Source organism: Chelonoidis abingdonii, chromosome 17 (genome assembly GCF_003597395.2).
Source record: "Chelonoidis abingdonii isolate Lonesome George chromosome 17, CheloAbing_2.0, whole genome shotgun sequence".
NCBI lineage: Eukaryota > Metazoa > Chordata > Testudines > Testudinidae > Chelonoidis > Chelonoidis abingdonii.
The window spans coordinates 29986861-30012817 of record NC_133785.1 but is presented as its reverse complement, the minus strand read 5'-3'; the positions used below and the strand labels follow the sequence as shown (position 1 = coordinate 30012817).

At 40.3% G+C, this 25957-nt stretch overlaps 1 protein-coding gene across 1 annotated transcript in view; it reads right to left on the bottom strand.

Moving 5' to 3' along the window:
- PDZRN3 (PDZ domain containing ring finger 3) overlaps nt 1-25957 on the bottom strand; it is a 200236-nt gene that overhangs the window by 13593 nt on the left and 160686 nt on the right. The window contains exons 4-5 of the mRNA XM_032795985.1: nt 8391-8644; nt 4634-4721 (exon numbers count right to left, since the gene is read on the bottom strand). Coding sequence (XP_032651876.1) covers nt 4634-4721; nt 8391-8644 — 342 coding nt within the window. The remainder of the gene's footprint in view (nt 1-4633; nt 4722-8390; nt 8645-25957) is intronic.

Here is a 25957-nt window from a genome sequence, read left to right as displayed (position 1 = left end):
TCATGCACTATGATATTATTATGCCTCCACACACTTGTAATAATAGATTCAGAATTAGTGGTAAGAGTAAATTAACCTCTATCCCCAAAAGGACATTCATTTGCAACAGTTTATTGAATTGTTTTACAGATGATCTGAAATTATGGCCAGTTTGCACATTTATAAAAAACCCAGACCTTTGCTTAAAAAGGCAAAAATGAGCATTAAACATTCGAAACAAATGGCTAGTGATGACTGAAAGTTTCAGAGATTCAATTTGGATGTCTAGACAAAGCTTGAAATAAATACATTTTTAAAAATGAAGCTTTTTGTATGCTGAGCCTTGAGATACCAAACCAACTGGCCTTCTCCTTTTCTGCCAGTCTCCAAAGTGGATAAAACGTGGAGATGGGGAGAAATAAAAGCCTTTGTGATGTCAGTATCCCTATATATTGTAAGGAGTGTATTGACCACCATGCTGTAGTTTTATTCAGCAGGAGGAAAAAATGTTTGTTGGCTGTCTCTTGAGCTAACAGCACAGGAACTGGTCTCTATATTAGAGCATGGTGCTTAGGATGGTTTCCCTGCTTTGTGCTGAAGACGATTTCCCATTTGTACCTCAGCAAGAGAGCTGATCTTCTTTCCCTGTTTCCTTGCTCTATGAGTGGCAAAGAGAAAGATGTTTCATGTGTTGTATTTCTAAGGGTAAAGTACATTTAGTATTATACTTCTTATTTCAGCCTGGGTGCTAAGATTAATTGTTCAGCACAACAGGACCAGAGAAAGGCATGGTCTTGTCCAGATAAAAGGGAGCAGTGGGATCCCCATGCAAAACAACCTGAAGATTGGTCACTCTCCTAGCTAAGCAGATGACCAGTAGTAAGGCCATTTAAAAGATGACAGAAGCTCTCTAACATTGCTCACATGGGTCCCAAAGGTAATTAGTGCCAGACCTAGTTCCCCCTTCTCCTCCCTGAGTTTGTTTGTTTGTCAGCTGGTCTAAAATGTTTTGCTACCTCTGGATGTGTTCTAATGGAAGAATGTCAAAATATTCATTTAGGTGACTCTGCTCTTTCAGTTTCAACAATCGATCACTTAATCTATTCAGAGTCATTCACAGCCAAAGCGTTCTACGGGTGTCAGGGTGCCTTAGTGCATCTTTGAATCTAATGCCATGTGCAAAACTGGCTCTTAAGCAGACCAATTCCTAGGAAAAGGAAAGAGATCTTGGCTCAGCTGATCCACCCAGACATTAGACTATAGAAAAGTGTACCATGAACACCTTCTCCCTTGCTGTCTTCATCCATGCCATCCAGAAATGGATGGATGAAGAGATGCCTCCACTGATCAGTTAACATCACAGTGGCCATGGCCTGGGGGAAGGAATCAGGCACTGTAAAAGAAAGGTCTCTGAGCTGTCAGTGCTGTCCCAATACAAAACAAGAGGAAATGGCTAGGCAACTGGGTATGCACATGCCAATAGCAGACAATCTCTAAGTTGATCTTCTGATCTCAGACCAAAGCTCCTGCCTCTGGAAGAAAGATGGCTGGGGGAAGGTGCTTTAAATTTAGGATAGCGTAAAACCTACTGTGCACACAGGGACTTCAAAATATAGCAGTATGCATCTGAGCATGCTGCCACCCTCTGTCAAATAGTTCTGGATTGTCTTTGTTTGAAGAGGAGAAACTGAAAGGAGAGGAGGGTATCAAAGCATACTGGATGGGGTAACCTCCAGACCTGGTAACCAGTTTTCAAATATGGATTCCTAAATGGACACTAATGCAACTAAAAATCCATTTCAGGCTTCGAAGAGTGGATTTCGGTCATCGAAGTGTCTATCCCCAATGGTTAGATATTGGGGGAGGATGTACACCAGGGTAGAGCTTTGTGAGAGGATGGGTATCAGAGATGCATGCCTCTTCATGTTGAGGAACCTCCTGCAAGAGTGGTTCTTGCCTAGTATGAATTGTGCATAAGGGACTTGACTAGGAGAAGTGGAAGAACTAGGAAAAGTCAAAGGGCTTCTGTTGTGTTCTCTCTCCTCGCAACCCCCCCATGATATGCTTTGTCTCAAATAGAAATGTAACTTGGAAGAATTCCTCTCAATCCCTATACTTGAGAATAAAATGCGCATCCTGCTTGGACAAACAGGAAAGTTGGAAAGGGAAATAACATAGCAAACATTGAGAGAACAAGTGCACATACCCTCAGTTCAGAATTTTCTCCTTTGTAGTCCAAAGGAATTAACATACTGAGGGAACCTTCTATAGTACCCGTCTGGCAGCTGGGTTGACTTGGTCAGAATAAACATTTAATTCATGACATCTCAGGGAAATCATGCAGTGATATATTGCTTCTCTTTCAACCTGAAATTAATTCTGTCTGGGTCTCTTTGCAAATTTGAATGTATTTGCTAACTTATGAAATATTAATTCTATATTTTTTTCAGTCAGATCCTGGTGAAAGAACTGTTAAAGAAATCATTTTGTTTATTTACTTTTACTGAATTGAACACATAATAGTTAAATTTGGACCATGAATCAATTTTTGAGAGAAACCTTAGGAGCCCAAAATGGGTACACAATTTTGGTGTCTTTTTTAATGATTCCAGCAAAAAATATACCCTATAGACATTTACAAAAGAATATTGCCAACCTGTGTGTTTCACTGATTTGACCTTGTTTACTTGTTACAAGTCAATAACTAGACAGTTATAGGTCATAAAAGTTTAGACAAGGAGCTCTGATTGAAATTCAGAGCACATTTTATAGACATAAAAGCCCACAAGGGTGACTAGATGGTTTTCTTGCTTTAGATATTCCCTCTATAGTCAACAAAACAAGTGCCTCTGTGGTCTGTTAAAGCACATCTTTCAATAGGCAAACAAAAAAGCAAGTAGCTAGTCAAGTCTTTGTTATAGCACATTGACTCTTCCATTGATCTTAGTCTCCAAGATTTGAACAAGAATCTTTAGTGATTTTTAAGAAATCCTATTAGGCCATAGAGATGTTTCTAATGTTCAGCTGCTTGTGTTACTGAGTTGATCACCTTTTGCCACCAAGTACTATATCAATGTCAAAATTATTAATGTTGAGTTTAAGCCATGTTAACAACTGGCTTCTGAAGTGCATGTTTAAACAATTTTCAGCTCAACTGGTTGATCTTCTAATGGAAGCAATATAATTTATTTACAATATTAGATTTCTTAAGTCACTATTTTGAAAAGACAGTTGCAGAAAATTTTCCCTTAAAACTGAAATCCATATTGTATAAAAGATACTGTACAGAGACATTTTAACAACAAAAACCTCGACAGCTGCTGATGAAATCACTGATAGCTTGATTCTTGTCTGATTTCTATTTGAATTTGTACACAGAGACCAATTACAACCAGACCTATGAGCGTATCATACTGTAAATTTACAGTAAATTTAATCATACTGTAAATTTTTTATGTGGATTAAGGCCTTGATCCTGCAAACACTAATGTAGGCGAGCAACTCATGCTTATGGGGTGAGAGTCTCAAAAAGTGCTGCCTAACTCTGTTTCCATTGAATTCAATGGTAAAACTAGCACTGGTTTAAATAGTGGCAGATATAGGTGAACACTGACGGATCTCTTTGGAAAGTGAAGTGTTACTAGGACTGAGCTGTGCACCCAAACTAAGTGTAACCTTTTGTGTTACATCAGCATATGGACAACCAAGCATATATTAACCAGATCAGACTTCAGTGACAAAGACAGATGCATTATTCAGTGGCTGCAGAAATATTAGGACCTATATTACCAGTGTAAATGTAGAAGTAAAAATAATAACTTCAGTGAAGCTACTCATGAGCATAATATTAGACATATGCTTAGGTACCTTGCTGAATCGTGCCTTATGTGTATAAATTGCACTCTAAGTGGCAGGAGGGTTCGTAGCAATGTAGTGAAATTCATAAAGGGAAAATTGAAAAAATAAGCTTCCAGTTGGGATTTTCCCAATGGAAGTGTTGGAAGTTCCATTTCTTTAAGACATTTTAAAATCGACGGGATAAAATAGAAATTTTGCATTAGCAGGAAGATGGATTTAGATGCGCTCATATGTCTGTTCTGCTTTTAATGTCTATGATTCTATTCATATACTGCTGTAACTTTTCAGTTATGAGAGAAAAAAACAGTTTAGTAATTTAAGATTTTCTTTGATCTCCTCTTACAATTTTAAAATAGCTTTATATGATTAAAACTGGCAATCTTTGCTTCCAATCCCATGGATATTTAGAAAACAATTAATACCATTGAAACACTGATGTGTAAAAATCATCTATTATGAATTTGTGGTACATGTTGTTCCACCTACAAAATCCTATTGTTTCTCAAATCATGTAATAAATATGTAATTACATATGGCCAGATCCTCAGGTATGGAATAATGTCCATTTACACCAGCTGAGGATCTAGCTCATGATTACATAACATAGTTGTATCAGCTTTAATTTTTGATGCCTACAGAGTAACTGGAGAGAAATATGCTTATGCATAATGGTTAAAGATGTCTTTTGACATTATACACATGTAATTGTAGTTTAATGCTAAATAAGAAGACCATGACACATGACAATATATAAAACATTTTGAATTTTAAATTTTTGTGAATAGGTATTAAATACCTCTAATTCTAACTCGTCTCTGTCCATTTCTTGATGAATGCCTCCCATGTAGTCATTCGGGTCATAGTATTCATGCACCGATGAATGACTGGAAAAATAAAGTATGTTTTAGGATAACATGCCCTGTTCTAATTAGCATATTAATCCATCCCAGTCTCCTGGCAGGTCATCACTAACATGACAGACTTACAATCAGACCAACAAGTATGGTGTAGAGTGCAGTGTTTATAATAAATATACCAAGTGAAAACTATACAGATATAAAAACTGCGCTGCACCTTAAATATGATTAATATAAAGACAGAAGCAAAAGACCCCTCTAATGTTTTATATTGTAAATTTAAAATTTGTGACCTTTCCACCCAGAATGCAAAGCCAATCCCATAAAACAAAAAGGAGTTGGTGAGGTGAGAAGGGGGCTGCATGGTGGACTGGTAAAACTAGGACAAAACTGTAAGATAAATGAAATGATCACTCTGCTAATAGATGGGCAGAATGTTGCACGCATAGATGATTCTTTAGAATTTCTGAATAAAAAGCTGGGGCTGCGAAGTGCTACGTTTTTCAGAAAAGATCTTACAGTGCACATATACTTCACATCTGAGCAGCACCTTTCATCAAAGAATGTCCAAGTGCTTTGGAAATATTAAGACATGCAATATCTCTGAGGGGTGCAGTTTATACATAGGGATACAGAGGCACAGAGAGGTTTACCCGAAGAGGTCAGAGTGAATCTAGCTGAAAAGGGATTAGAAGAATGCAGTTTGAGGAAAAGATGTAATATATATGAGATTATGGAGATCAGAACTTTGACAATTTTGCACAAGAATAGCTTGAGTGTGAAAGGTTAGCACAAAGGGAGAGATCAACTGGATACAGCCAAGAATACCGGAGGATCTCAGAGTTTTGCCAATGCAGTTTGGCTCTTGCCTGCAACACCCCTACTGTTTCTTCTCCTGGTTTCTACTAAGCAGACACTTCCAATTGTTCTCAGCTGTGTGATTATTGCTGTTTTGTGATATGGACAAATGTTCTTCAGGGAGTATGATGAGAATGCTCGACTTGTTTTTATTTATAAACTGAGTTGGATTGCAGCCTGTGTATGCAGAGGTGAAATTACCTTTGCCATATTAGTTAATATTTGTACTTTTCTTTCAAGATGTAAAGTGCTATCAAATTGCTAAGGATTATTATAATCATTATTTAGTCCTCAGCTATTTAGGATTAAAACAATAGGCTATTAGTGATTGGTAATTGAAACAAAATGAGGTGTGTTTAATGATTAGCAATTTAAACACACTCCACTCTTTTTAAATTGCCAATCATTATTGGCATGTTGTTTTTAAATTCCAGCTCCCTTCAGACAGCCGCACTACTTGCACTTTTGGGATTTTCACAAGTATAATGCTTTGGTGATCGCCAATGAATATGCAGCAACTTTATTTACTTCTAAGACTGAAGTGAACTCCATTTGATTCCTTGATAACTAGATCCATGTTCTGTGTAAGTGAGAGCCCATTTAAAGAACAGTATCTGCTGTTTTGCTGAAATGTCTGGGTTGTTCTTCAAGGGTCACCCTGATCTCAGTGGACATTGAAACAGGCAGCAAGAGAAGTTAAATATAAAGGATCATTTTCACACTTATTGTACCAGAAAAAAAAAGCATGAAAACTATTTGCATCTGCAAAACTCTTCATTTGCATACACAGTTGGGTTAGTGGGGTATTTAAATACCTCTTTGCATGCACAAGCCCTTTTACATCTGAATATGAGTTTTGCATGCACAGTTGTTCAGGTGCTGCTCAACACCAGGCCACTGATGATGTCCAGAGTTCTAATCAATATCTCATGTGGGAGTGGCAGCGTTAGCCCTGATCTACAGTGGGGGGGAGCTCGATCTAAGTTACGCAACTTCAGCTACGTGAATAACGTTGCTGAAGTCAACGTACTTAGATTGACTTACCATGGTATCTTCACTGTGGTGAGTCGACTGCTACCGCTCCCCCGTTGACTCTGCCTGTGCCTCTCGCTGAGCTGGAGTACAGGAGTCGAGGGGAGAGCGCTCAGGAATTGATTTATCGCGTCTAGTCTAGACGTGATAAATTGATCCCCGCTCGATCGATCGCTCCCCGCCAATTCGGCGGGTAGTATAGACATACTCTTAGGATCAATCTTACTGGTGGGCCTGTTATGCATGAATGTTGTAACCTAAATGACTTCTCTCATGAATTCTTCTTTACTATGTTTATGGTGTAGTAGTTGCATCACAGCGCTTGGCCTAGCAGCTAGGAATTCAGGCAGATGTCTCCTCAGAGACTGCAATGGCATTAACATCAACCCATGGGTATATTTCTATGGACTGTAACATAACTTAGCTAAGAAGAAGAAGAAGAGCATCCCCTCCAGAATGCTCTAAGCTTCACTGCCAGTTGACTGTCAGAGAGCCTGAAAACTAGCCCTCAGTGCAGCATTAAAATGTGGGCTGGAAACCAGGAGGCAACGCAATGATTTTCTAATCAAATCCCCCTTTCAAACAGTTAATAGACAAAAATGCCCAACAGTGAAACACTGGGAACACCATGCACTTAGAGAGACTCGACCAATTTCTGACTCAAGCTATGTAGGCTCACATGCCACAAAACACAAAAGGAGCAGCACAGCATTGATGTCCATTCCTGCTCTAGGTTTCTCCTCTACAGCAACTTTCTGAAAGCAGTCTGGGAGGGCACAATGGGATTTTTCTTATGTTTATGCTCACAGCCTGCCTGGCCTTGCTCAGACCTGGTCTACACTAGGAACTTGCGTTGGTATAACTATGTCACTCAGGGGTGTGGAAAATCTGTAGTTATTCTGACCTAACCTCTGGTGCAGACAGCACTATGTTGATAGGAGGGCTTCTCCTGTGACAGAGCTCAGAACTACCACTTCCTGGGGAGGTGGAGTACCTATACTGACAGGAGAAGCTCTTCCGTTGGCGTATGTAGCTACAGCAATGCAGCTGTGCCGTTGCAGCACTTTAAGTGTAGACAAGCCCTATGATTTCTGTTCATCTCTCTCCATGGACTCTTATACTGCACAGGCAGAATAAGGGTACACATTAACACCACATGCTATGGACCAACTAGAATTTGGTCCATAATGCACAGCATTTGACATCTTTAGAAGCTTTTGTATCTTCTTCTGTGCCTCACAGAGGCAAATGTGAAGTGAGTGGAGACAATTAGCATGGATTCTATGGGGAACTGTTTCCCCTTCAAACAATGTTTGTGGGGTGTGGTGCATGTGTGTCTGAGGATAATTATAGTTTTTTATTTGTAAGTATAAAAGCATCAAACTACCATTAACAATAATTACATTTAGATTCTTAAACATCCTTGACAGCACTGGTAAGTAATTTCAGTCCTAGAATATAATTTATGTGCGTAACATTGCTGCAGGGTTATAATAAAGTAATTAATACGCCGAAACAGAATGCAGCTGCTCTTAGCAGTATGCAATTTATGGCAGCCATAAAAAATAAAGTTAAAACATAAGCAACCTAAAGAGGTAGTGGGGGGAATTACAAGCAACACTAGCCTTTTCCTTTAAAACAACTACGAACAAAAAAGATTTGTAGGGCCTGATTGTGAACTCAGCGGGACTACTCATGAGAATAACTACTCACCAGTGTGTGTGAAGGGTTCAAAATCTTGCCCTTAATGTGGTAAGTTAAGAAACACAGTGTTTTTCTAGTGCTTTACAAAAAACTGTTACTTACTCCTCAGGTAAGAGGTATGGATCTAGAACTGAGACTGGTGGAGGAGGGGATCCCATCTTGGTTAGAGCCATGATGTGTTCAAAGGTTATATCGGTCTGGGTGCCCATATCTACCAGATGAGACTCATGTGAAGGACTGAAGATCTTAGTGCGTGGGGTTCTCCTCAGGACCTGCACAACAATGGGCTCTTTGGCTGTTTTGAATGCTTCCACTGCCTGATCATGCGTCGCTTTAGATAAATCTTTTCCATTCACCTGTGGAAAGAGTGAACGGGAAACAATTAGAAGAGAGCAGGAGATGATAATTTCCAGCCTTTGTTTGCTTATTCATGTAAAATGCCCGTGAAAAGTCTGCTCTCCATCTTGACGCCTCATCTTTTTTACAAAAATATTTGTCCAACAGCTTAGATACTACGGTGAGAGTTGCTGAGTAAAACCTTGAAATACCGAAGTGACAGGCTCTTAGGGTCATTAACTTGTCTAAACAATGTGGCTTACTTAACTGCTTGGGACCTTCAGAGCGCTATGTAAGTGTAATTAGTAACGGTAAAACAAGAGCTAGAGGACTAAGAGGACAGATAATGTGGGTTATGGAGCCTTTCCCCTCAAGGGAGGAAAGGTGGTCCTGTGGTAAAGACACTACTGAAATTCAGCAGATGTGGGTTCAATTTCTGGTTGTGCTACAAACTATTTGTGTGTCCTGGGGCATGTGACTTTGGAGCCAGGTTTTCAAAAGTGTAGAGCCTATTGGCTGATAACCTCTTAAAAAAAATCTGAACCTAATGTGTCAGCCTCACTGAGTGTCTGGCCTCAGTTGTGTGTCTGCAACTATGGAACACTTCTCTACACTTGCAGGAGTGTACGGCGGATAGATTTATTAGCGTGCATGATGTGCTCAGTTACTATGGGGAACATGCGACTACCCTAGTAAGGCAGGTCACCAGCTTCAATTTGGATCAAGCTGACAGTGGCCAAAAGGGGCACTCATTGGATGACTATTCAGTGATCTATGTGAAATGTTCCCAGTTATTTATCTGTAGTAGATAGGCATCAACAGCTCATCATAACTGGTGCCCAAATGGTAGGCAAACCTTGGGGTTCAAGGGACAGATAGTATGGGGAAGTTTGCAAAGCCACTGGCCAGGTTTTATTAGTTTTATTTCTCTAGTGGAGAGGACTTTACTTCCCTCTGCTGCCCATCTGGCACCTTTCAGGAGCTCTACATTCACTTTAACTTTGAAATGCTAGAAGAGTGGCAGTGGTTGATGTCTTCATTCACTGTGTGATCTGTCTGAGACAGATAACATAATGAACGAAGACATCAACCACTGCCACTTGCAGTGTTGCCACCTCTCGTGAGTTTATTGTGGGTCTCATACTATTTGGTGGTTTTCTTAAAGTTCCAGCTGCTGGAAGCAAGAAATTATATGAGCATCTCAGCATCCATTTAAAAACACAATGTAAATTTCTACCCCTCGTGGCTGTACAGAAAAGCTTGGCAATGTGAAGTGAGTGTAGCCTAAAGACCCAGAAACCAGGAAACAAAGAAAAGGAACCGCAAAGTTCTATCCATTATTAAAGTTGTTATTTTAAGCCAATCTCATGATATTTGGGGGCATGAGTCATAACTTTTGAATGCTTGTTTTTGCTTGTTGTGTGTATACACGAAATGCTATAAGCAGCACTGCATAAATAACCATCCCTATGTGTGACTTTCTCTTTCCTTTCACCATACACAAGCATTTTGTATATGTTGACATTTACCTTTCACATGTCTCTTTGCCTATAATACAAAACCAGAACAAATTCATTACAGTTTCCAAGTGCAGAAGCTGAGCACCCTGATCTCAGTTTGCCAGAGGGGGTGGCATAGAATGCTATGCATGTGGACAAGAAGCACACCCACACCATTCCCACCATCAGACAACTCCACTGCCTCCTTACCTAATTCAAGGACTCTGTTCACAAGTGTCCTTGATAGATTTTTCTCCTGCCCCCTAATGGTGACTTTCTCCATCCCTTTACATTGTTGGTACAAGAGTGGGCTCCACTGCAGACTGGAAATATCTTCCTGTTTTTCTCTACTATTTTGGGATACAGTTTGTATTAAAGGCTCTGTGCAAAATGTTGTATTTATACAGTTATTTTCATTCACCAGGTAGCAACAGGTCCCATATTCTGCTTTTTATTTCAGCTGTAAGATTTCACTAGGTTAATCATTTGAGCAAGACACGAAGTGGCGCCCTGTTTACTTCTTACAGATTAGAAATCCCTCAGCACTTGTCCAAGCAGAACAAGACATTGATTCTCCGGCTGTTTTTTTAGTTTCTTTCAAAATCATTTAATCATATTACTGTACTACAAAACTATTGGGACAAGATCTCTGAATAAGCAATTTTGCATCAGTATCTTGTAAATAACTTTTCAGATAAAACATTGTAACGGTGCCCTAACAAAGGCAAAGGGTATGTCTATACTGCACTCAGAGCACTTGAAGACATACCTGAGCTAGCTGGGATCTAGCTAGCTTGAATAACAATATCAGTGGAGCTGTGGCAGCATGGACTATGCAAGCACATCCAGGACTATGAGTATGTTCTTCAATGATTATCCCATGCTGCCGCGGCTTCATTGCTTATTGCTGTTCAAGCTAACTGTACTGAAGTTAGTTTGGATATGTCTACATGCGCTGCAGTCACACCTCTGGTTACAGAGCATACATACCCTAAGATACCACTGTGATGATGGATAGAGAGATTAGATGAGTACTGAAAGATTTCCTGGACTCCCTATCCCCAAAAGAGCCAATTTTAAATTAGAATTTCTGACCATGGAGCCTATTCTAAAAATCTTCCATCCCAATAGACTTCATTTTTTACATCTCCTCGATTGGTGGATACTCACCTTAGAGAACGAACTGTATTGCTAGTTGACCATTCACATTTTTACACCTAAATCCTCTGAAAGAGCTAGTCTGAAATGTGATGGTCACACACGTTAGGAGCATCACGCTGTAATTTAACAGCTCTGCTCAGACCAAAATTAGCTTTTCTGTGAACCCTCTGAATTGCTGCAGTGGCATATCTCTCATGCGCTTCTTTCTCATATTGACTGATGAGCTCTTCTACAAAATTTGGGACCTCTTGTGATTCAGCAGCCAAACGTTCCATGAACAATGACCATGACCAACCTACTTCACAAACTTCCAGTCAACGTGTGTGTGTGTGTGTGTGTGTGTGTGAGAGAGAGAGAGAGAATTCTGTCTTAAACAAATATTACTTTACTCCACAAATAGTTCCATTGAAGCAAATGGACTATTTATAGATAAGGCTACGATTTTTTCACAGATGTCGCGGAAGTCATAGAGTGCCGGAGCTCTTGGCCACCATGGCCAGTAGGGACCCCCGGAGCTCCTAGCTGCCACGGCCAGTGGGGGGAACCCCGAGCTCCAGGCCACCGCAGGGACCCCTGGAGCTCCTGATCGCTAGGAGCGGCAGGGGGAGCCCCAGAGCTCTCAGCAGCCATGGGCATTGGGGGGACCTCCTGGGTGGTGGGGGTCCCCACACTAGCCATTGCAGGCAGTGTGGGGATCCTGCAGCTGACCTCCCCATTTTGTCATGGATATTTTTAGTAAAAGTCACAGACAGGTCATGGGCTTCCGTGAATTTTTCTTTATTGTCCGTGACTTTTACTAAAAATATCTGTGACAATGACAAAATCTTAGCCTTACTTATAGAGTAAGGTGCAACTCCACGTGACAATGATATCTGGGTTTGGTCCGTAGTTAATATATTGCCTATAGCAAAAAGCCATAAAGAGCAGGTTAATGTCAGTGCATAGACCTGTTCCTTTTGAGTTACCTTGTGCACATACTTATTACACTGTCATTTTAGGCTCATCATGGAGAAACTTAGAAAGGTGATGACTCCAGATTTTTGATCACCCAGCTAAGAATGGGAGCATTTGTTATGTGCTAGCATTATATTTGCATTACATTAACAGTTGCACTGACTGCAATTGCTCAAAGTAATGAAAGGCATGTAAAGTTTGGCCTGGTCAAATTAAACATCATTAACTTACACAGCTGAGAAGATTACTTTAAAATAATTTGTACAGATGTAAAAGTAAGTCCAATGTAATGTTTTCTGTTTAAAGAGGAAATGCTGATTAGGTTCCTGGTTTATTATTTACTCTAAATTAAATGTTGCAGATGTTTATTGTGTAAGGCCTAAAATTGATTTTTTAAATAATTTGTATACAATTAAGGTAAATAAGCAATCAAAATTAAAACCAACCCCAGGTTATATCAAATATTTCATTTTACAGCTCTGGCCTGAAATCAGTGTTAGGCAGGCAAACTTTACATGATCCACTTTCCACAACTTAATATTATAAAAGCTAGTAAAACTGTCCAACTAGTGCTAGCTGGATCAATCCTTCTGTGATCAGTTTTTTCACCAGTAATATAGCTAATTCTTTTATGTTAAATATATTAGCTAGAGGCTTTGCATTTCTAGTTTGCTGCATAACTTATTTCAACAAAACATAAGGTCAGTTTCCTCACTTGAATCTTAACTCTTTGTACTCTCATAAATAATTACTAGGGACATAAGTAAGACATCATAAAGTTTGACATCAGATGGGGAACAGGCAGTAGGAGTGGATCAAAGATCTCTGAAAAATTTTTTATTTCCATTCTAGTTGCAGCAGAACAACTTCCAACTGCAGCATCTTGCTAAATGTTCTACAGGGTGACTGTGAGTAAAAATTAAATGAAGAAGGGTTGCATAACAGAGCAGCAAGATGTCCAATCAGATGCAGGGGGTACTTGTAAGAAAAGCCAGTTAAGGCAGGGAAGATTTGCTGATGGAAAGATTTTGCTGTGAGAATGATTCATCCCAGATTCTGGAATCTATAACTTCCAGTTGCCAAGTTTCTTTACACAGCCGGCTCACAAATCAGAATTAGACAAATAAACAAAACAACCCCCCCAAACAACAATAATAAAGCCCAACCCAAAGGTTGATGTTTACAAAGCTTACTAAGGGATTTAGACACACAGTTGCCATTCAAGTTGAGGTTTGAGTATGTAAATCACTTCATCAGATTTGCAAATCATAGCTAAGTGTTACAAACACAAAGGCGTGCTTAGTGATCATTCTTTGGCTAATGAATGATTTACAAGTGGACTGTGTCTCTGAGGTATATATTTTTGATGTTAGTAGTTTGATAAGGTACTAATGACTACAACAAAATAAAAGACGTAATGAAATGTATTATTTTTATGACACTTTAAAAAATTCAATTAGTTCAATGCAAAATGGGATTTTAGTCTTTGGAAAAGGGCAGTTCCAGGAAAGATGCGATTTATGGCAACAAAGGTAATTTATACTAGGTAGGTAATTCCGCAGCTAGTAACTACTCAACCTACACATCTGTCTGTCCTCCTAAGTAACCAAGGGATGTGTAACTGGTTCATCAGTCAAGGAGAAAGCCTTGTTAGATGTCTTCTTTTCACAGTGAAACCTCTTTAAAGATAAGAGACTAATTGTGGTTACGCAGTAGTATATATATTGTTCTATTCACACACATAGTGCCAACATCTGTATTTTTAGAAATATGCTTCTCTTCCTAAGTATGAGTAAACAAATTTCAAAACTTGAAAATGCCTTTTTTGATGAACATGCTGTTTGGGATCATGGACCAGACTCTATTCTTAGTTGTTCTGGATGGACATTAGTTTAACTCTACTGAATCATAGAATATCAGGGTTGGAAGGGACCTCAGGAGGTCATCTAGTCCTGCCCCCTGCTCAAAGCAGAACCAATCCCCAGACAGGTTTTTGCCCCAGATCCCGAAATGCGCCCCGCTGCCCACAACCCTGGGTTTAGCAGGCCAATGCTCAAACCACTGAGCTATCCCTCCCCCACCCCCCAATGTCAGGGAGTTATTTCAGATTTATACTAGTGTCGCTGAGATCAGAATCTGATTCCATATCCTTAAAATGAAGGCCCACAGAATACTGTTATTTGGGAATGAAATATTAAAATGAGCAGAATGGCTACTTCCCCCAGGAAGCCAATAAACTTCAGTTAGTAAGTATGGATAACGTAAATCATAGTAATGTAAATCACTGGTCAGTGTGTGTTCCCATCTGTGCCTGATCCACAAAGGACATGAGTTTGTTAAACTCCATTACAGACGCTGGTTCTTTAGCTTAAAGTGTAGAGAATCATTCTCTTAGCTCTGAACGTCACTAGTTTGATTCTCAGAGTTGGCCAAGACTGTATCCAGCTCGATAGTTCAGTAGAGGAGCTGTGTTAATAGGAAAACTTCCGATAGTGTGGGTGTGTGCAGCTTTGCTGATATCAATTGGAGACCTGTCTTTGGAATGATGGGATAATATGGATAAAGTGATTTATAGTAGCTAGTCTCTGTGGAGACACTCATCCCAGTATCTAGGCATAATAGATACATTCAAGGCATCTTGTTTTCCTCTTGTCTATTAGGATGTAAACTCTGTATGTATTTAACAAATTTACAAACAAATGTGTAGTAGAAGTCTTTTAAGATGGTTTTCTTGTGAAATGTGATTACAGTGGTGACTCAGTAAATACTTTGTAAATAATTCTGGTGTGCTAGTTGATATTTCCTCCTGCTTTTATTATGGAGTAAAACTAAAATCAATGGAAACATAAATTTAAAATGTGGTTTAACTCTATGATAGTAACAAGTGGCCATATTATGTTGTTGATTTTAAGCAGACCTCTTCATTAATTTCAACAGGGAGCTCTTAAAACCTGAAGGGACCATATGGACTATTTTCTAGAAAATTCATTTGAAAAAAGTAGATAGTGTAGGCCTAATTTGCAAATGTGGGCACTCAGAGGACATCCAAACACTCAGACGTTTGAACACTCAGGCTGGCACTTAGTGACTAAACTTACCATTTCTGCTGATTTGAGAACCCAAGTGCAGGAGTTGAATATCCTGGGCCAGTTCCTTGATCCACGCTAAATCTTCTTTGCATTACTCCACTGATGCAATGCACCCCTAAAGCCTGTGTAGCCAGCCATGGGATCAACACTACACTGTAGATTTTGGCTCGGGCAGAGTCCTTAAGGGCTAGAGGCATGGCTGAACCCTGGTCATCCAGAGCTTTGGCCCCTCTGCCCCAGCTGCAGCCAAAGATTGAGGCCTATAAATTTGTATAAATCTTTCCTGACAACACTTATTGCTGGAACAGGAATTAATTCAGGGAAATCTTATGGCCTGTATCATACAGGAGATCAGACAATTTGGTCACAGTGGTCTCTGGCAGCCTTTTAGTTGATGAACTGCACAAGCTGCAGTTGCTGCTCTTTAATCTTCAATATTGGGCCTGTTTTGTGTCTATCAGAATCTGACAAGCAATTAAACCAGGCTATTGTAGATACTCATCTCTTGCTCAGTCTGATTGATTCAGTTATCTGTGAGAGAGCACTGGAGTATCCTTTTACATTAGCATTATTTTAGTTCCATTTGCTTTTTCAACTGGGAGAAAAATTTGCTCCTAGGTTGAAAATCTGGCGGGCCGGGCCGGTTTGTTTACCTATCGTGCCCGCAGGTCCAGCCAATCGCGGCTCCCACTGGCCACGGTTCACTGCTCCAGGCCAATGGGAGCTGCTGGAAGTGGCATGGGCCGAGGGATGTACTGGCCGCCGCTTCCAGCAGCTCTCACTGGCCTGGAGCAGTGAACGGCAGCCAGTGGGAGCCATGATCGGCCGAACCTGCGGACATGGCAGGTAAACAAACTGGCCCAGCCCGCCAGGGGCTTTCGCTGCACAAGCGGCGTCCCAAGTTTGGGAAACACTGCTCTAGACCATTGGTCCCCAAACTGGAAGACATGAAACAATGTTCAGGTGGTGCCTAGGCCAGCCCCCATAGGGGGCAGGAAGGCAGCACCACCTAGCTCTGCCCTCAGCTGCAGCTCTGCTCCACCCCCAGCCCAGCTATGGTCCTAGTTACAGCTTCACTCTGCCTCCAGCTCTGCCCTCATTCCCTCCCTAGCTCCTGCCCCCTCCCCAGTTCCGCCTCCAGCTCTGCTGCTGAGCCAACTGTGCAGTAATGGAGGAGTGTGTGGACAGATTCCATTACTGGTGGCAGGGGAGTGGCAGGAAAAGTTTGGGCATCACTGTTCTAGACACTTATCTACACAGGAAAATTGCACTGTGTTAGACAATGACCTTGAGGACTCATATTAACTGGCACAATGTTAAACACAACTGAGCACTCAGCAGAGATAGACTGTTGCGTTTAACGTTTCATTAGTTAAAAGTTGTGTTCTAACATGATTTAGTTTCCACTGTTGGGGAATGAAAAGGGCAATGCTGCAGTATAGTTACCTAGAATTAATCGTGAGTTTTCAAAACTTTCTTTAATAAATGCTTCAAGACACCATTTTTTCCTCATTATGGATCTACCGCAGTACCTGAGGTGCAAGGAGTAATGCCACAGCACTTAGGAGCTCCAGTTGTGAACTTAGTCCCTTTACTCTAAGTGCTGTACAAACACACAGTAAAAAAAAAAGAGTCCCTGCCCCAAAGAACTTGGAGTCTAAGGGGCAAGCTTTCATTATTCTAACAAAGTCCTTAATTGATCTGCTTAGAAAGAACGGCAAGTCAAGCCTTCGGGAATATAATACTGTTAGTTAGAGATACTGGTACAGGTAGAGTTCCAAATCTGAATGGTATGGTACATCAATAGCTAGTTCAAGGTCAGCACATCAGGGGTATTTTCAGTAACTCTTAAAAAATGTTTTAAAAAACTGCTTGTCCTTCATATAATGAAAATTGCCAAACTCAGGTCTGCAGATGGCTAGCTCAACCATTTGCTCAAGCTTTCTTCTCTTCTGTAGGAGGGTAGCAGGTGGTGGTATTTTATTCCTATGATTCCTAGCACTATAAACAAAGATCATGAAATGTTCGAGAGGAACGTATTTGCACTGATATCAAGAGCTTGCTTTTTTGGTTTCCCTATGAAATTAAGGCTCACAGCTAAGCTTACGTCCTTCCTAAACTACATCAGATAACAATACAGCATTTATATTGATCTAATCTGAATGGAAAACACAGTCACAATAGACAAATGTCACTATTTCCAATTATTGTAAAGGTGATAAACAGATTTGTTAGGCTACCGTTTAAATGAGATGACTATAACTACATTTACTTTCTGCTGTATAAACATACATTATATTTGTAGTGTTTGTAAACTGTATGCAGCAAAATTCTTATTTATAAATCTGAAATAACATGGAAGAAAATCCATATATACAAATGCTTTATTAGCTGGCCAACATTTAAAAATATGCATAGTTCCTTAAAAAACTTACTTGCCAGGTAAACAGAAATAAAAGGACCTTTTCATAGCAAAAAGATGGATAGATTAACTTGACTAAAACATGCAATTGCTTAAATTCTGGATTTTTTTTTTAACTGTATTTACTGGAAATATATTAGGTACGGAGACAGCTACAATTAAATTAGTGGGAAGAGTGGGCCTTAATGAAATCTCTGATGGAGCTAGACAATATGAATAGTAACATGAGACAGAGAGACATATCGTTATGCGAAGCTTGAATCTAGAACACACACTAAACTAGAACTGTGGTAGAGTGACTAAGTAACCAGGAAAAGTTTGTATTTTTTTTTTTACCGAATTTTCTGATATTGTCCAAGTCTACACTGGACTGTTGGAGCTACGATGGTATGCTATAAAGCACTGGTGAGCAACCTGCGGGCTGCATGAGGCTCATCAGAGTAATCTGATTGCAGGCCGCAAGACATTTTGCTGACATTGACGTCCGCAGGCATGCATCCCTGCAGCTCCAAGTGGCCACCCGGCCAATGACAGCTGCGGGAAGTGGTGGTCAGCATGCCCCTGTGGCCTGCACCACTTCCCGCAGCTCCTGTTGGCCGGGAATGGTGAACCGTGGCCACACAGGGACTGCCAGGGGCCATGCCCAGGGCCACCCAGAGGATTCAGGGGGCCTGGGGCAGAGCAATTTCAGGGACCCTTTCCATCAAAAAAAAAGTTGCAAAACTATAGAATATTACATTCTTGTGGGTGCCCCTGAAGGGCCCGGGGCAAATTGCCCCACTGGTCCCACCCGCACCCCCCCCCCCGGGCAGCCCTGGCCGTGCCTGCAGACAGTCAACGTCAGAAAAATGTCTCACAGGCCGCAATCAAATTACCCTGATGGGCCGCAGGTTACCCACTACTGCTGTAAAGGGGAAAGATGTAAGGCTACATTGTAAAGGCAAAATGAAATTTGTAAGTACTCACAGTACAATCCTTTGTAGGAAGTCTGCTTTTTTTTTTTTTTTAAAGGGGTTGGAGATACAATGGTAGTTTGGGCCTGTTCCAACACCTATTGAAATCAAAGGGACTCATTCCATTGACATCAATGGACCTTGGTTCAGGCCCTGACTGAGACAAATAGGTACATACAATAAGGGAAAAAACAAGTCAAGATGTTATGAAGGAAAGTGAGCCATCAGCATGCAATAGACACGGGCAGAGTCTGACAATGGGAATCAAGGTAAGGGATAAGAAATGACACAATAGTCCATTAAGTGAGACATGATATATGTTTTTAATCCAGAAAAGGGAAGAAAGATGATAAAATAAGGCAAAAAAAAAAGGGGGGGGGGCCAAGACACACATCCAGATGGAAAGTCTCCTGAACCAAGTGAGTGGAAATGATGTGGTAAACTGATATCTCAGACATGTGGCTTTCATTAATTTTTCTTCCCAAGAAATAAAGAGTAAAGGAAATAGAAGTGAATAGGGAATGTGAACTTGAATTGGTATAATATGATGATCTGTGAAGATATTTATGATGCCTATTAAAATGGTGACGGGACTTGGGTAGTACAAGAGAGAGAGAGAAGGAAATAATGTCCACTCTGTCTCAGTGTGGCCTTGGTAAGTCCCAAATGGTTCCAAATCTACTGTCCACTGGAGCTTTCGTTTGCTTCAGTGGCGGATGGACAGAAGATGTGGGAAAATGGATGGGTGAGACACAAAACAAAGAGAAAAGGAAGGAGTCTGATACCAAGGAGGGGAATTTGGGAAGATGTTGGTAGCTTTAATAATTTGTAAAGAATTTGCAACATGTAGGAAAGAGTTTCCATCATGATCTTGTGGAATTTCAGATGAGTAAAGCCCTGGGCCCGTAAAGGCTTCTTCATTTCATGGATGTGTTAATTGTTTGCATCCTTCTGGTTAGAATAAAAAATTGGAATTTCCTTCTTCCTCTGTTAACTTAGGGTGTGTTTCACAGCAGAAGGGAAATATAGCTTAGAATAACTGATATCTCTCCACTTTACATGGTCACATATTGTATCCACTCAATATTTTGCGTTAATGTTTATTCTGTTTTTAAGTTCCCCAGTAGTTTCCGGAGCCAAATTGCATCATCATCCTCAAATCACTCACCAGATAAAAGGCTAGTTTCCTCCAGGACACATCTGACTTCCCCCAAAAACTCCATAATATTAACAATCTCTCTCAGAACATCATCCTTGCCACCATGGATACCATATACACCAACATCCCTCACCATGACATCCTCACTGCCTGCCTCAAATATCTACAAGACAATGGACAACACTCAAATATCCTCCCCAAACACATGGCCAAACTCATCCATTTCACCCCCACTCATACTAGCTTTGCATTTAACAATAAACACTTAGTCCAAACCCTGGGAACAGCCATTGGGGTACCAGGATGGCTCCCAATATGCCAACCTTTTCTTGGGCTGACCTGAGGAAGAATTTCTGGAAAAAATGTACATGAAACCAGTGATATACCTGAGCTACATCCCTGATAAGTCACTGGACAGACAACCTAAACTCCCTCATACATTTCCAGCACAACTTAAACAACCACCACTCATCCATCATACTCTCTCTAAAACACTCCCACTCTCCCTGTATGCCACAATCAGTTTCAGCAACAAACTCCTACAGACAACTATATACACGATCATCACGCTTATCTTCGCAAATTCAGTAACCACCCTAAACACACCAAGAAAAATGTGATTTATAGGCAGGCATTCAGATACCACAGAATATGCTCGGAGAGGAAAGTCCGAGATATACACCTTAACATATTTTAAATCACCTTCACCCAACAAGGACACTCCACCAGAAAAGTATATTTATTGCATTAAGGAACAAGCCACCTTCCCCCCCCCGCCCCCGCCCCAAGAAAACAATGGAACCCATATTGGCTATCATCAAACAATTACAACTGAGACCACTTAATTTTAAGTGGGCAGTTAACACTTCTGCAGTCATGGGCCAAAAAAATGGAGGTTGGTGGATTACAAATTGTTATAAACCATAAACCCAGTGTATTAAATCTAGTTATGAATTTAAGTTCCCAGACTCATCTTTCGAGATGATGTTCAGGTTTCCTTTGAGGCTGAGGACTGAGAGGTCAGATATGGCGTGATCATTCCATGAAAAGTGTTCATCCACAGGTGATATGGTATTTTTATCTTTTATCATTTTTCTGTGAGAGTTCAATCAAGAGTGTAGTGATTGTCTTGTTTTACCCATGGAGTTGTTATTGGGCCCTCTGATGCACTAGATGGAGGTACACAATGTGTTGTGTAGTGCCCATTGATCTTGAAAGGTGTGTTGTGGGGGGTATTGATCATTGTAGCAGTGGAGATATGTCTGCAGGTTTTGTATATGTTTTTCTGACAGGTTCTGGTGTTGCATTCAGTTGGTGTGTCCTGGTCTGTGAGGAATTTGCTTCTCAGGATGAGCTTGGCAAGGTTGGGGGATTGTTTGAAGGCCAGAAAAGGGGGTTCTGGAAAGATTTCTGCCAGAATGTGATCTCCATCTAGTATCATGCAACATGTGTTAACTACCTCGTATTTAAGCTGTGATGCTCTGTTTACCTTTTCAAGATCTGAAGAAGAGCTCTGTGCAGCTCAAAAATGTATCTCTTCCACTAACAGAAGTTGGTCCAACAAAAGCTATTACCTCACCCACGTTGTGTCTCTCATCACTGAGATACACATATAGGGCCAGCTCCTCACCTGGGAAAACTAGTGTAACTCCAGTGAAGTCAATATAGCTACTCTAATTTTCACCAGCTGAGGATCTAGGCCGTAATTCTTACAGAAGTTGTAAATGAGAGGTGACTCAGTATCAAGACGATAGAGGATGGCTCTGACTTCTTTATCTAACTTTAACTAACTTTTATCAGGGGCATGAGGGTACATTACAGTGCGTCATCCATTTTGGAAAGAGGAATTTCCACTATGCATAGATGTGGCCATTAGTGTTAGTGAATGACAAAAATATTGAGAGGCAGACTGTGTTTCTGAGCATAAATATTTCTTGATTACTATTTTAATACTTCTTTTATAACTTGTAATTGTTTAGTTGCAAAGTTAGTTTTTGGCTATAAACTAAAAAAAAAAAACTTTAAAAGACAAATGAAAAATACTATATTGTTTCAGCTACAGTAAAATCTGTAATGTACTGAAAGAAAATTGTTATTTTCCCAGCTGTCTGTCAGATTAGATTGGTTTTACATTAGTTTAATGTCATGAATAGTAAACATATGTCTACATTATATGGCTTATTGGTTGTTCTATAATGCACAAATGTCACAGAGGAAAACTTTTTTGCTTTAGAATGAGTAAGAAGCTTTTCTTTGTAGAAATCATGCAAATCCTTGGGAAACGCACTACAAAAATGCTAGTTCTTTTAGAGTAGCGATGTCTGTGTCTCATTTAAAACACTCTTTATGGTCTGATACACTTCTTTAGCAAGTTCTTAAGAAGTCTGCATTTTAAGAAAAAAGCAGCACAACTTTAGATTTTATAGGAAGTGGAACAGCAAAAAAGCCTATTTCTAAACCTCCTTTTCCTCAGGCGTTGCAGAAAGAAGGTTCAAAATATAGGTTAATTCTTCTTGCAGCTCAGTCTAATCCTCCTTTTATTTCACTAGTACGGACAGACTTTCTCCTTTTAAAAAAGAAGAATCATATTGTTTCGTAATAGACTGTTTCCATGTGTGTGCATTTCCCTTCTTCCCTGTGAGCCATTCGTAACAAAAAAGTTAAGACTAAAGGAAAATTCTTTACTTAAAACAGAGTCCATTTGTTCTCTAAAATATTCAGCTTCCAACAGGAAAAACTTGGGAGAAAGCTTACCTCCCTTGATATTTAGATGTGTTAATTAGTAACAATATAGCATATGTCCTGTCATGGCATATTGGAAATTATAAATGTTTTGGTGGTATTCTCAGGCTCAGGATTGGTGTCATACTGCTCAAATGAGTGCTTTTCAAACTACTACTCTCAGACCTTTTGTTTTTGTGTAGCATGTTGATCTGTGAAATGGGAGACGAAAACAACTGCATATTCTATCAACCATAAAAAGTATCCACTTAATACGTTAATAACTGACTGGTCCATATAAAACATAGATATACGTTTACAGGCCCCTCTCTTTAATGAATCTTTCTATCATTTTAATGAGAATGACCTAGAGGAAGTCAATCAATTATATTTATGTGTAAGATACAAATGTCAGCCATAAATTAGCATGAATTGCTCACTAACAGAATTTAGCAATGGCAATTAACCCAATTTCTTTACCTCTCCAGAAAAGCTGGCCATGTGTGCTACAGACGATAGGCTCAGTAAAGTAATCTTTCTCAGCATGCATTTCCAGTGATGTGATGGTGTAATGCACTGCTCCGTCCACAGTACAAGAGGCAAGAATTGTGTGTAAGGTGCTTTTTACGAAGGGGATTTTATACATGACTTTACTAGGTATAATTAGAAGACTGGAGCCTTATAATAGGAGTAGCTTTGAGACACAGAGTCCTGTAACAAAGGATCATTACAAAGGGAGGTGTATGAATCAGTGGTGTCTCTCTCTCCTGAGCCATCTCTTCTTTTAGCCTTGCTGGCACAACTTTATTGCAATAAGAGTAAATAATGGCTGAAGTTTTAGCAGTTAAAGTAAGGGTGTAGCTAGATAAATCCAGGGGGAAGCTAAACCACCGTAAGAGGATCCACACACACCAATCTGGATAAATTGGTTTAACCTTTAGCTACACCAGTGCACGTTTGTGTGTAGACTAGTTCTTATTACAACAATAATTTCTATTTCAGACGCACCTGGAATCCCCAGCGGAGACTGGCCTGCCATTGTGCTAGCTGCAGTGCAAACACAAAGGGGTAGTGAGCCTGTGCCCTGAATGGCTTACAGCCCAATAGACAAAGGGAGTTCTCTAGAGATGAGGAATCAAGGCATAGAGATGAAGCAACTTGCCCAAGGTTACACAGGGGGTCTGTTGAAGCTGACAATTGAACTCGGGAGACACGGTGTAGTGCTTTGAGCATATGACCATGCTTCCTCTCTGCCCATTCTAATGTACCAGATTCTCCTTCCTCAGCTGTCACTCTGTCACTTCCGGCTGGGGCTCTGCGGTGGGGCCAGGGATGAGGGATTTGGGGTGTAGGAGGGGCTCCATGCCGAGGCTGAGGAGTTCAAAGTGCAGGAAGGGGCCCTGGGCTGGGGCAAGGTCGAAAATTGGACATCTAGTTGCCCTAGGGTAGCCACTTCGGACTCTCGTATAGTTTGCTGCTTTCCGGTTAATAACAACAACAAACCAATGGTCTTAGAACCTACTGAGGCTGTGATTCCAAATAGGACACCTGCTACTGCCTCATTCTGGCTTTTCACCCCATGCTGTACTTATTATTTTTCAGCATTTCATGACAAAGGCGGTGACATCTGCTACGTTAATTAGGAAAAGTAATTTCATTTTGGTGAACTGTAACTTGCAGTGTGGGGAAGTGAAATACCCCTTTCTTGCCCCCACCTTTTTTTAGGGCTTGCAATTTATGACAATCTATGGGCACAGCTAGGCCCACTACAAAGAGCAAAGACTACTGGGTTGTGTGACAGTAAACTTGTCAAACTCTGAACGGCTTTCTGACTGACAGCAAAATCTATGCAATAAGCATCTGATGTATGAGCATTCAGTTCTTCTGAGATAACATTGTATGACACGTAGGATCTAACTCACCACTGGTATGAGCGGGCACAAGTCCATCAAACTCAACCAGTCAAAGGCCAAATTCTGTTTGTGTCACTCGTTACGCAGCGTCTGACCTCTCCAGTATTCCCAATGAGACCATTTGACAAGTAAGGTGCTACTCAACACAGGCAAGTTTTCACCCCAGTGAAAATCCAGAGAAACTCCAATGAAACCAGTTTGAGATCTGAGTAGGAGTTTTAAGCAAATGGAGAATTTGGACCTGGTCCCTCAAACATTCCACTAGAGAATCAGCATTTCTCTGAGACTGGTGAGAAAACATTGATCTAATAGTTTTTTGTTGACCAAATAACAGATGACTTCTTGTTGTTTAGCTCAACAAATATTGCATCAGCATGGAGGCTTGTTTTTGAATAATAGTGTTTACAGTAGGCTGTAGTGCCATTTAACAGACGTGTATATTTTCCAGTCCTCCTTTCCCTTTCACAATCCTTGACTGGCTAATCAGTTCAGAGAGTCTGAATGGGGACTCTCTGAACATTTACCCAACTAACCTTCCATTGAGTCAATCCCAATATATACCAATGTTCTCTCGTGCTTCTGCAAGTGAACCATGACCTTTCATTTCATTATTAATGAACACAACGAAACATAGTTATTAAACCTGCACTTTTTCATGGTTCCATATGTTTCCTTTTTGCCTGCCCATGTCTGTCATGTGACAGTAAAGCACTGAGTGATTGCCCCTAGTGCCTCATCCCTTGCAACTCCTCGCCACCTGCTTGGTAGCATTAAACAGATGTATAAGTGTAAAGCACTGCAAAACCTGTCATTTCAATCATTGATCATTTAAAACAAAACAAAACACCAAACCCAACTGTCCAAAGAAAGCTGTGCCTGGGTCAGCATTTTTGTTGTTTGAAGTAAAGGGGGAAAGCACTAAAAGTAAGTGAGGAACAATAAGAGAGTTCAGCTACACAGTGGGTCACGTTATCCATTTGTGTCACAAGTGACCATAAGGCATTTTGTTTATTTCATAGTGCTTCTTGTTTATGTTGCTTTAACGACCAAAATATTCCTCTGGCATGGAATAAACAGTATTTTCCACAGAGATTCTAACAGAGGCATTGCATTATTCATCGTCAAGTGAAGAGGAAAATTTCAATTGCATTCTGGTAAATGTCTAATTAAGAAAAGGGACTTCTGAGCCACAGACAGGCACCACAATCATTAAAGGGCAGTTTTCTGAAGATTACGGGTCTCCAGTCTGTCAAGCGGAGTTTTTCTTTTTTTTTTTCTCCCCTACAGCTGAACTAATTCAGCAGCAGAAAACTGCCTAGAACAAAGCCCTGGGAATTAACATCTTGTTTAAGCAAACACACGCCTACTTTGAAGTAAGTGTGATAGGTTCACCATTGTTACTGAGGTCAAGTTTATATTCTGTCACTTAAATACCATTAACTTCAACACTACTCTTAGTTCT